This window comes from Gasterosteus aculeatus, chromosome 17 (assembly GCF_964276395.1).
Source record: "Gasterosteus aculeatus chromosome 17, fGasAcu3.hap1.1, whole genome shotgun sequence".
NCBI classification, from domain to species: Eukaryota; Metazoa; Chordata; class Actinopteri; order Perciformes; family Gasterosteidae; genus Gasterosteus; species Gasterosteus aculeatus.
The window spans coordinates 19207852-19219304 of NC_135705.1; the positions used below are offsets into that span (position 1 = coordinate 19207852).

Here is an 11453-nt window from a genome sequence, read left to right on the forward strand (position 1 = left end):
GTCACTGAGACCTCAGACAGGTGGACACCCCTCACGAGTATATTTCAGTTAGCACAGACGTTAATAGCCTCAAATGTACAATAGCCTAATACATTTGACACCCAATTTTTTAATTATTATTATTTTAACTTACTGCGCGCAGTACATGCTAATCTTTGAAGAGATGTGCTGGGCAACTTCCAGTGTAAATGTCAGACAATTAGCGTGCACTGCTAACAAAATCATTTTACATACACTCAATAGCTGCAATCTGTGTAACGCGTAAAGAGCACAACTCTTGGTGCGCGCTTGTTTTGTGTGGAAGCTCTAACCAGGTGCGGGCTGCACAGTACGTCTTTTTGAGCTGTTGTCAAAGTAAATGCTTCCCCAGTGGGCCGGATCACATGGGATGAATTAGCTGTCACTTCCCCACCTCCCTGCATGCTGTGCTCTCAATAGTCCCTCTCCCTAAAGTTATGCACACACACACACACACACACACACAGATGTTTACCACTTGCAGACTGTACATCATTACCGATGTGCAGGCTCCAGGCGAGGCCTCTGAACCAGAGCCCATAACTAGTTGCATCAGTTGCAGCCTTCTTATCTAAGGTGAGTCAGCAACTTCTTTCATTTGCACCTTTAGGTGCAGAGTAATTGTCCTTGACTGTAGTATTTGGACTCTAGATGAAGGAAAAACAGACGGTAATATTTATTAATACTCATTAATATTATTTTATTATTTTCAGGAGTGTACGGATGTCTGATAGAGAAGGTTTGTACGGAAACCAAGTACTCAAAGCACCCTGGTGTGAATAGCGTACTAAATAAACAAATCAGAACCTAAATGACTGAAATGGAATCATTTTTGAATGGATAGTAATTTCTCATTCCTCCTCTTCCTGATATTAATCTTTAATTTCCAAGACACAAGTGTAACTATCTATTTGTGTTACATTGTGCAGCGACTAAACCTCGCTTACAGTTTTAAAGGTGGAATAAAAAATTGTTCTTAAAAGACATGACATATTAAGAATAGTGCAATTGTAACAATTTCTGTGAACACTGAAACGTGTGTTTACAGTGCTTCATTAATTCCATCTGGAGCAAACACATCCTCATATATTTTGTACTAAACAGGCGTGAATGGATGAGGGCCTCAACCTCAAAAATCATGCGACTCACTGTCAATGCAGATCTCATCAGACAACATAGACATGTGTTTTTTTATTTTCATTTTTATTTGTAAATTAATCTTTGATAGAACAAAGAAAAAATATATAATATATTTATTTGTACTGAAACGGTAAGTTATGTACACATTTAGAGTTTAGACTAGAAATCTTCACAAGCACTGATCCATGATGTGGTATCAGAGTCGTCTCTCTGGGTTTCCTGGATGCCACAATGTACACTGCTGAATATTTACATACATTCATAGGATGCGATAGAACACCTGTGTTCAAACAAGCATTCAAAATTCAAAAATTGAATGAAAGGAATGATGCGCAACGTTGTGTAGACCCCGGCCGGCCTCTTGCATGAACACATGCGTGAATTACACGTGGACAGCATTGTCATGACATAGCAATAGCTATCCGCTTTCCAGAGCGAGTCCAAGGCGTGCCGCCAGGAGGAATGACATGACTTCATTTCCCAGAAGCACACTGTCCGGGTTGTTCAGCACCACAGCGCGTCCATTGACGTCGCCTTAAAGTGACGGCCGGCTGAGGTCAAAGGCCGTCGGGGTCTCTCAGTAACAAATGAAGCAGAGATGAGGCAGATTCGTGTCGTCGCCAAAAGAATAGTCAGAGTGATTGTAGCAGACTGACACATTCAGGCTGTGCACCAAGCTACACGGGTCATTTATACGCTCAATTAAAATATGGATCACTGGAAAGTCTGCTTTCCCAAACGGTTTGGCTCTCCAGTAAGGACTTTGCGGTAGAGTAAGGCCAGAGAAGAGATACAGGTAGAAGACCAGCGTGGAGATACGCGTGACTTCATGAAACAAACCTAACGACGATCACATAACACTGATCCCAACATTCATTCCTCGTGTCACATCAGCTTTACAAAGTTTTTGTAACATCGCTGTGTGACTCTGCTGTGAGGGACACGCCGGTCTAGAACGAGGTTGGATGGAGCTTTGAAGGGGGGGGGGGTTGCTGGTTTTAGGACCAAATTTGAGTTTCAAGATTTATTCACAAACCCTTTTCTAAGGGTCAAATATTTGTAAAACCCATAAACACATTTAACCGGTGAGAATAGAAATCATGTATGAAAAATACAAAATACAAATGATGAAATCTGGAGATAAGAGCTTTCAGTGCCGAACCAGTTTAGACTTTGGCGAGATCCCACGGGTCTTGTCATGTAAATCAAAGTTTAAATGTATTCAAGTCTACTGTCAATGAAAAACGATACTGGTACTGATACTGATACTGATAACGACAATCCCAATGAACTTCCCTTGACTTCCTAAACATTGCGTGAGAGGAGGAACGTCCAAGACGTTGTCCGGTTCCAGGAAGATAAAAGGCAGTTGCTTTGATCCATGTCGCGTGTGCTGTTACCAAAGATATCAAATAATCCCAACAGGATGAAAAAAAAGGCACCAGCAGCACCAAAAACCTTCAGCTGGACTCTGACAGGACGGCAACCGGGCTGGTTTACTTTTTGGACAATAAATTATGATAAAACAAACTGCTGAAACAAAAAGCCGGGCCGGCTTCCACGCTCGCAATCGAGCGGACTTGCAGATATCTGCGGTGACAAATCGCAGCGTTCCCCGCAGCGTCAGTTCGCCGTGCGGACCGTCCTGCTGTTCCGGGGGAAGCGGTGGACTTTGACGTGCTTCGACAGGTGGTCGCTGCGGGCGAACCTCTTCTCACACACCAGGCACTGGTAGGGCTTCACTCCCGAGTGGGAGCGCCGGTGTCGGGACAGCTCGTCGGACCGGGAAAACCTGAGAGGAGAAGAGGAAGGAGTGTTTTAGTCAGTGACACGGGTGATGACCTCAGACATAACTTAACCACATGCATTTTGAATTTGACTTTTGAAACAATGTGTGACTTTACAGCCAGTAGCAAGAGGGAAAATTGAGCTGCTAAAACGTCTCTTGCTCTGCTGCAGTTGGCACATGTAAAAGCAGTTTCTAAATACGAGCTGTATTTTGATACTTTCACTGGGTTGAAATAGAAGCTCCGGCTGCTTTAAACTAAAAAGAAAGATGGAAATCTCAGTTTCTACAGTATTGGAACGTTCAAACACTCAATTATTCACCTTGAGCGAATACTTGCTTGTGACTTCCAAACCCATGACTTTCTCCCACCCTCTTGAGAAAGTGATCGATCCCTTTGTGTTCTTCTTGCCTTAAGCGCGTGATTTTATCTGCCACCCTAGTGCTATTATTTTCTATTTAGCTCTGGTAACTGTTGGTGCTTTGCGCTGTGCACACAAGTCAGAGCACTGCGGAGCATTTAGCCGCCATGAGCGTGGATCCTCTGAACGGTGAAGCTACAACTCTTTCGCCTGTAACTCATTTGCAGCAGCGTGTGAGTCATGAGCTACTTGGCGACGGCAGCTCCGGGGTGCTTCTTCCCAGTAACCTCGTGAAACGGTCCGTTCCCCGCCAGGCTCTGCATTCCAGATGTTGCTGCGCAGATCTGACAAGATGATGAATCGACGCAATCACACCCTGCAATTATGCCGAACGCATAAGGGCCTGAACTAAAAGAAGGAAGTATCGCAACGTAGACGTGCTGAGAAGCCGAGGAGGGAAGGAATTGCTGCGGCGCTGACAAGACATGATTAAGATGCAACATCTGACAGTGGTTTACACAGGGAGACGGCGCCGATAACACCTGAGGCAAAGATACACCTCGATTAAGTGTATAGAGGCACTTTGCTGGAGGAATCAAAAGGCTGAATGCCCGGAGAGAGAACATGCAAACTCAAACGCAGGACCTTGTTGCTGTGCGGCCAAAGTGTCTCTCTTAGTGTGTGGACACATTAGTCCCCCGGGAGTCACCAGCTTCATACCTCTGACAATTAGCAAGAAAGGGTTGAGCCTCCGTGAACGGGCTCCAACGTTTCACTTTAAGACCAAAATATGAACCCGACCACCCAGTGTGCTGGACATCTACGTGAATACGGCTCCAGGCTAACGATGAGGTGCTCATTACATCCCCTTGTTTTATAGCTCACCACTGCTAATTGTAATGTTATGAAATGGCCTTTTTCATCTGCTAACTTAAAATGAGTCGTTTTAATCTGTGAATATATCAGGTTTTACTGCTTAAACGGTGCCACCCAGTCCCTCCGAGTCCATGTGAGGGAACCTTGACCGATCCGTCTCTGTCCTTTCATGCAGGCGGGCAGCCGGGACGTTCCCGGCCCACCGTCATGGTAACTATTCAGCACTTTGTCTTTGTCGCTCCACTCTCTCACTGCTGCTCCCCTTCAAGTGATCGTGTGCAAAAGCCTCTCCAACGCCCCCAATCCCCCCACAAACGCCACCGTCGTACCTTTTCTCCCGTCTTTTCTTCAAAACAGATCTCAGTTACATTCTGCTTCTCGGCCATTCGCTTCTTTCCTTCACAACTTTCCCTACTTTTTTTTTTCTCCTTTGGTCGGCCCTCTCATTTACCCAAACACACACACACACAGGTTTTAATACACACTTCCATCCAAACTACATCCTGCCCCTTTGTGCACAGACAAGAGCCCTTTGTTTGGGGGAACGCACAGACTGGATTACAACTGCACACATTTCTGTGCCTCCCCCCGTTTGTTAGGACGCTCCCTGCATCACAAGTACAGTGCACGAGTGGTGGCGGGTGGCCAGGTCGGTACAAAAGTCCAATTGACCAACAGAAAACTTTTACATTATTGGTATAAGGTATATTAAGGTATATTATTGATCACTCAGTGGATGCATACAAACTGGAGTCCACCAATGAGTGGATGGTTAAAGGAGGAGGACCTTTCGAGACTAATCTCTGCAAGCTGTGGCAGCTGGAGCCCGAATTACACAACGGCAAGCTGGCTGTGGTTTGACTTATGTGTCACGCAGGTATACGCAGGCATTCCATTTGGATAGACGCACACGTAGAGCACGTGAAAAGCACAAACCATGTCAGTAGATCCTACCGAGGGGCGGGTCTTAGGGCTCTGTGTGTGTCTGTGTGTCTGTGTGTGTGTGTGTGTGTGTGGAGCGTTTAGACCAGTGTTTGTCCAATGGTCCGGTGCCAGGTGTCATATTTCACCTCATTCATTCTGAATTTAACTGGAATTTCCCTTGACATCGGAAATAACTTCCACTACCGATCCAGTCGTGTGAAAAAAACGTGTCTCTGGTCCAAATATCGGGTTTCACTGCAGAATGCAGCACTGACACACGGTTAACGTGTTTGCTGGGTTCAAGGAGCAAAACTACTTGGTGGAGTTTAGAAAAAACATCATATTTTTTTTGTTAAGCCTCCTATGTGACAACGCAACGTAACTGTGGCAACGCGCCCCGCCAACACAACAACGCAACGCATCGCATCGACGTGACTTAACAGCTCATGGGAACAACTCAATGGAACAAGCTAAAGGAACCCCTTCACCGAAATAACGTAACCGCCGGTCATAAAGAGCGGTGTTGTAGGTAGACGTGTTCCTTTGACCCGAGCTAAGAAAACGACAGAGACCGACTTGATGCAGCTCAACACTGGCAAACTCTGTGCTCGAGTCACACGCCATCACGCTCACACATAAACACGCACGCACACACACTGTGAGAGTGATGATATAAAAAGGCCCTTTCTCTAATGAGCAGTGAAACTGCCTTACTGATGAAGACATCCAAGTTATCTTTGTGCCTTTCTCCATTACACACAGCAGGCTCCGAAAAAAGATATGGCCGCATCATACTTAGCATACACAAATACACGCGCACACTCACACTGCCCCAGCAACCGCACAGCTGTCAAGACGCAACAGGAGGCGCCCATGTTGCGCTCATGTGACTGCAGCTCACATGCTCCGTCCCAGATTTAGTTTGCCTCCTCAAAACAAGGACGCACAGCTATTCTTGCACGGATCTGCCCGACGAGAAGTGTGATTTTGCAACCGTTGCTATTGTCGCCGCGCCACATCATTCCAAATAACGCTCGGGAGGCTGCATGAAAGCCATTAAGATCTATTCAGCTCCAGAGCTCGGAGATAATAAACGTCGATCTTCAATTACAGAACCGAGAATAACTGTCTCATTGCTTCAGCATGTGGCTTCAATGGTGATGAACCCTATTACTAATCATGACATTCGTGTGGTTGTTGACATTCATCTAATGTTTAGTTGTTTGGAACTTTGATAGCGTGTGTGTGTGTGTCGTGTGTGTGCGGGTGTGAGGGTGGAAGGATTTAGCTCTCAAGACGCTTTAAGTCCCCTCATCAGTGCTACTAGATGACCCACTGAAAGAGGTCAGTTCAAGTGTCAGTTTAAATCTGCACCACACTTGGTTCCATGGAGCAACATGACACTATGCAAAGCACAGACGTGCCCCACTGACATATAATTACTGCTGCTTCCACAAAGCCCATGTGAACAAATGGGGGATAAGCCCTTTTTAAATCATACAGGCGCATGCTATTGCTCATTCCTGCAAATAAACAAACATTTTAAACAGTCATAGCCAAGAATCGAATCTGGTAAGATAACGTAAGGTGTCCCTATTTTGACGGGGCAGAGACCATTGCGTCAATGAGGCGAATGTTTGACTTTGTCCCTCAGTGGCTTGTATGTTCAAATGTAACAAAAGGTATATTATTTCAGTCGATCAAAAACAATACCCACCTCCATCCACAGCCTTGCCAGTTGCAGGCAAAAGGCTTTTCCCCCGTGTGCCTCCTCAGGTGAGCTTTCAGGTGGCTACTCTTGGTGTACATTTTGGTGCAGCCAGGGAAAGTGCATTTGTGCATTTTGATAAGATCTGCCACCGGGTTCTTCTGGAACTTTTGACCTCCAATGAGTATCCCTGAGCCCTGGCCGGCTGAGCTATCCCCCAGTGGTTTGGCCGCAATGGGGACTGGAGCAATGCGTACAAACTTGGAGGAGACGTTAAGGCTAGTGGAGGGCAGGATGTGGGGCACCAGGGCAAAAGTCTGACCATGGATGTTGACCAGTAGCTGTGCAATTTTGATGTCTGAGGCTGGGGTGGACGGTGGGGGCTGTACAACTGGGGTAACAGGTGCTACCGTGAGCTCCTGCTTGATGTGAAGGGGCTGAATCTGTACGACAACGGGCATCCCGCTATCGTTTGGGACGCTGTCTTCTGACGAAGTTCTGTTGTCCGTTGACTTCCTGGCTGCTGTGCTGGATTCATGGGTGGGGTTAACTGATGTAGTCTTGGTCTCACTGGAGGCAGCAGTGGCCAGGCCAGCACTGCTGGAGGTGGGCACAGTTTGGTCTGAATACTTGGCCTCTGGCTCTGCCTTAGCCTCAGAGGAGGCATCCCTGCACCACTCCAGGTCAACTTCTAGACCAAGAGCCTTGTCCAGTCCAACTCCAACTCCCGGACAACTCTCTCGGATTTCCTGCTTCATCGTTACCACCTCCATGTTTTCCTCTAGGAACTCTTCGATCTCCTCCAGTGTGGGCTGGAAGGACCCTCCAAGTTGTTCCTCAGTCTCTACATTGGCCCAGGATAGAAAGTCAAAATGTTCCTCTTTCACAGGCTGGCGTTTGGGAAGCATGTCTCTCCGTGACTCCCGAAAGAAAGTGGATAATGGTATAGGTGCAACAGACCCCGCCAGCACACTGTTGGCACCCCCTAAAGAGGCCTGGGACAGCAGGTGATCCAGGATGCTGTCCTGGCTCTCGGCACTGGAGTTGCTACCGTAGCTGGAGCTGAGCACCTGGGAGTCGGGGCTGGAACAAGAACGAGGGCTGGATGACTCGCTCCGGTCGTCCTCCGAAAACGGTGACGGCATCACCTGGTAGGAGCTCAGGTCTGTCACCATGTCTGACAGCCGGTAGCCCAGCGACGAGACACTGTAAGGAAGAAAAGTCTCCTCACTAAATGGGGAGTTGTCCACCATCCTTGGACGGTGACGATCAACCAGCCGTCTGTGGTTGGGACGATTGGTCAGAAAATGATTCCCTCCACTGATGGGAAAGTAAGGCCAATTAAACCAAAGGTAAATTAGACCCCACAGAGGCCACACCTCCCAAATAGGGGAGATATCAAAACATCTGGTGTTTCTCTCTCAGAAAAAGTAGGCGTCGCGGAAACAGTCTTACAATCCAAGGTCTTCAGTCCGGATACAGTGTGTCTAATAGAAATAAACAGAGAGAGAGAGATGGTGTTAATCCCACATGTGCTTATTCTGCTCAAATTAAAAAAGGACAGTGCCTGTCTTTACAATAGTAGAGGGCAGGTGATTACATATGGACAGAAAAACGTGTCCTGCATCTGTCAACGTATATGACATGGTAGTTGCAGTCTCTTCATCCAAATCCTAAAAGGCTGCAGAGGAACGAGGGCCGCAGAGCATTTTAGGCGTGCAAGTTGGTAGTTGAACTATTGACGGTCACTTGAGATCAGCCACATGACCATATCGGTGACACACAGCGGAAAAATAACTTAACTTAATATAAATCACGGTGTCATATCTCATGTTCCGACTTCATAAGAAGGCTGAGGTTATTTTCCTGGAGTGTTGGTCATTCTCAGTCCCCTCCCGCCTCTTTCCGTCCACCCATCGAGGGGCCCCTGCACAGTAAGAGTGACCGAGAGTAAACCCGGCCGGCAGGGGGGGGGGGGACTGTCCACATTATTGTCAGAAAACACCGCCCGGGGCAGTCGGGAGCTGTGGACCAAATCACCTTGTCTTCTTGTTTACGGGACAATTAAAGGGCACTAAATCCGTCACACCGCGGCCTCTGTGTGGTTAGAAGATGTCATTAGATACCTCGTTAAACGTGTGTTACTGTCGCCTCCTGCAGTGCACATTTGGATTCATTTCACATGTTTCTCGAGAGGAAATGACTGACTTTTATATTCCTGCACAGCCGAGGCCTCGTGTTTCTAACTACAGCTCAAAACAGAATGTTATAGTTTTTATGCACATAATGAATACCGTCACATCATTGGATCACAAACTTATAGAAACCAAACGCGCGTCTGCGAGCAGGAAAACAAAAGTAAATTCAACTCAATTGGATCCTGCCGAACCGAACCGCGCAGTACCACTCCGTCAGCGTCGCGCCGTGTTTTCGTCCCCCCCGCGGTGCGTAACGCACGAGTAGGTGCGCGTCAACGTCAACGTGTTTTCGTCCAGCCTGCCGCAACTCGTACAAGCGCGCGCGCGCGCCCCTGAAACCCCACCGTTCCGAAAATGAAAAAACAAACAACAAAAAAACTCGAATGCACCGTCTCACCTTGTTCGATGAGGCGCGCGGCGTGATGTTTCCATCCGTTGCATCCGACGCGGCGGTCCGAATGCCAGAGCAGCTTGTGCCCGCGAGACTCGCCATGCAGCGCGGCAGCAGCGATCCGTCTGGGCTGGGAGCTGCCTGAGTTGTACTATATGACCGTCACTTGACTCCCGGTGTGCGTTACAGCGTCGGCCTACTGTAGCGAGAGACGCGGCGCCGCTGCTGAGGGCTCGTCTCCGCTCTGCAGCCCCATTGGTCCGTTGCGGTGGGGAAGGGGGCGGGCCTTGCGCCGCGTCACTCACAGCTCCGCTGCGTAAACGTGTGGGACGCTTGTCGGTGGAGAGCGGCGGTTCTTCGCTTTCACGGCCAGTAGCAGCCACGAGGGACTTAAAAACACTACTGTTGTTGTTTTTGAAATCGGAGGGGAAATATATGGATATATCTTTGACTTGAAAGTGTCCAAATAAAGAGCACGCAAAACTGAATTGACCGTAAGCAGCTCTCCTTAAATCAGTCAGACCAACTCGGATCTTAAAGACTCTGTTTCGGGTCACAAAAACAGGGCTTTTTAAATGTATTTAACTCACCATAATTAGAAACTATGAGGTTATCATGCTGAACAAGAAGTTCTTAATAGTGGCACAATATTGTCTCCACAGAGTGCTGCAGAATTAGTCCTAAAGCCATGGATATATAGAAGAAGGGTCACTAGACTTGCTGAATTTAATTAAATTCCTAAAAGAAGGAATTTAAAGAAATTTAACTCAGAAGGCTATGAAATGTGTGCACAGGGGACTTCCTCGGGTCGGGGCCCCTCACACCAGTACAGGAAGTTATCTCTAAATGTCTTGACTTCTACAAGCCCAACAAGGGTCACCATGATGTAGGAACCCTTCCTTCTTATTTGTTACCAAAAACCTCAAAATGAAACATCATTTTTGCACTTTGGATTTGTTTGTTTTTAAATGGGTTTTACTGAAATATACTGTATTATGATACCGTTATAGTACATATTCTATGATATTTTTTTTTAAATCAGTAAATACCCCTCCTGTGAAATATGAAGCTTTCAAACATCTTAGAGAAGCCGTATGCAAACAGGGGTTCAGGATGACTGAACGTCCTCACTACAACTTACTCATGTGGCTCAGTGGAGGTTACGTGAGGCATCGTGACCACGTCTACTTCCTTTACAGCCAAACATAAGCGTTTTAATTCTGCCGACATCATCAACTTCCAAAATGATAAAAGGGGTGTTTATTTGTGAAGGTTATCTTAGCGAACATGTGTATATACCCTAAATCTTTATTTTGATTATTCTCTGCAATAATCCAGAATCCAATGGAAAAAAAACAGTGGTCTTTTTTTGTGTCCCGTGTGGAGCTTCGACTTCCTCGTTGGGCCACACAAACACATCATCCCCGCGGCATTCTGTTGGAGAGCGAGATGTCTCGTACACTCGTGCTGCTGCCATGGGCCTTAAACGCTGGCCTCATTCCATTCGGTCCGCCAGATAGCTATCACACTCATCATTGAGCTAGATGGAAAAGGGCAAAGGTCACCAGAATACACAGGGGCCGGTTAAAGATCCCCATTCTAACAGGGGAGAGCTGGTGAACGGCCGCACAGCTTGAGGTCAGACGCACACATTCTACAAGCCAGTTTCCAATCGAAACCATTTACTGTGCAAATCAAAATTGCTTTTCTGTGAAAGGTCCGGACAGAAGGAGAGGATCTCTGTGTGAAACTATCTGTGACAAAATCAACATTTTTAATAAAAAAGGTATTGACACAGACTTTTATTGCATGGAAAATAATTGCCTCCGGTGTGCAACAAAATATATAAGAAGACAAACTAACGTCAAAGGCGTATTTCAACTTTGGTGCTTGATGTAGAAAATAGCAAAGACGTAGACGAGTCAAGGGGACATCACCAATAACAATCAATCTAATCCCATCTGGGTAGACGGCACCTCCAGAGGAACATCGTGTGATATCAGAGTCCAGAGAGCAGTTACATGTGATGAATCGGATTTTTGTTGACGGC

At 46.8% G+C, this 11453-nt stretch overlaps 1 protein-coding gene across 1 annotated transcript; it reads right to left on the reverse strand.

The window, feature by feature from the left end:
- Nucleotides 1-1256: 1256 nt before the first annotated feature.
- Nucleotides 1257-9631, reverse strand: LOC120835568 (Krueppel-like factor 15). The gene is made up of 3 exons (XM_078092443.1): nt 9410-9631; nt 6824-8301; nt 1257-2950 (listed from the first exon to the last, which is right to left on the reverse strand). The coding sequence occupies exons 2-3, from the start codon at nt 8065-8067 to the stop codon at nt 2782-2784; spliced, it is 1413 nt and encodes a 470-aa protein (XP_077948569.1). The 5' UTR covers nt 8068-8301; nt 9410-9631; the 3' UTR covers nt 1257-2781.
- Between the last annotated feature and the right edge of the window lie 1822 nt (nt 9632-11453).

Coding starts and splice junctions, on each gene's coding strand:
- LOC120835568 (XM_078092443.1), bottom strand. CDS start 8,067: ATGGTGGACAACTCCCCATTTAGTGAGGAGACTTTTCTTCCTTACAGT. Junction 2,951..6,823: donor TGGCAAGGCTGTGGATGGAG/GTGGGTATTGTT, acceptor TTCTCCTCTCAG/GTTTTCCCGGTCCGACGAGC.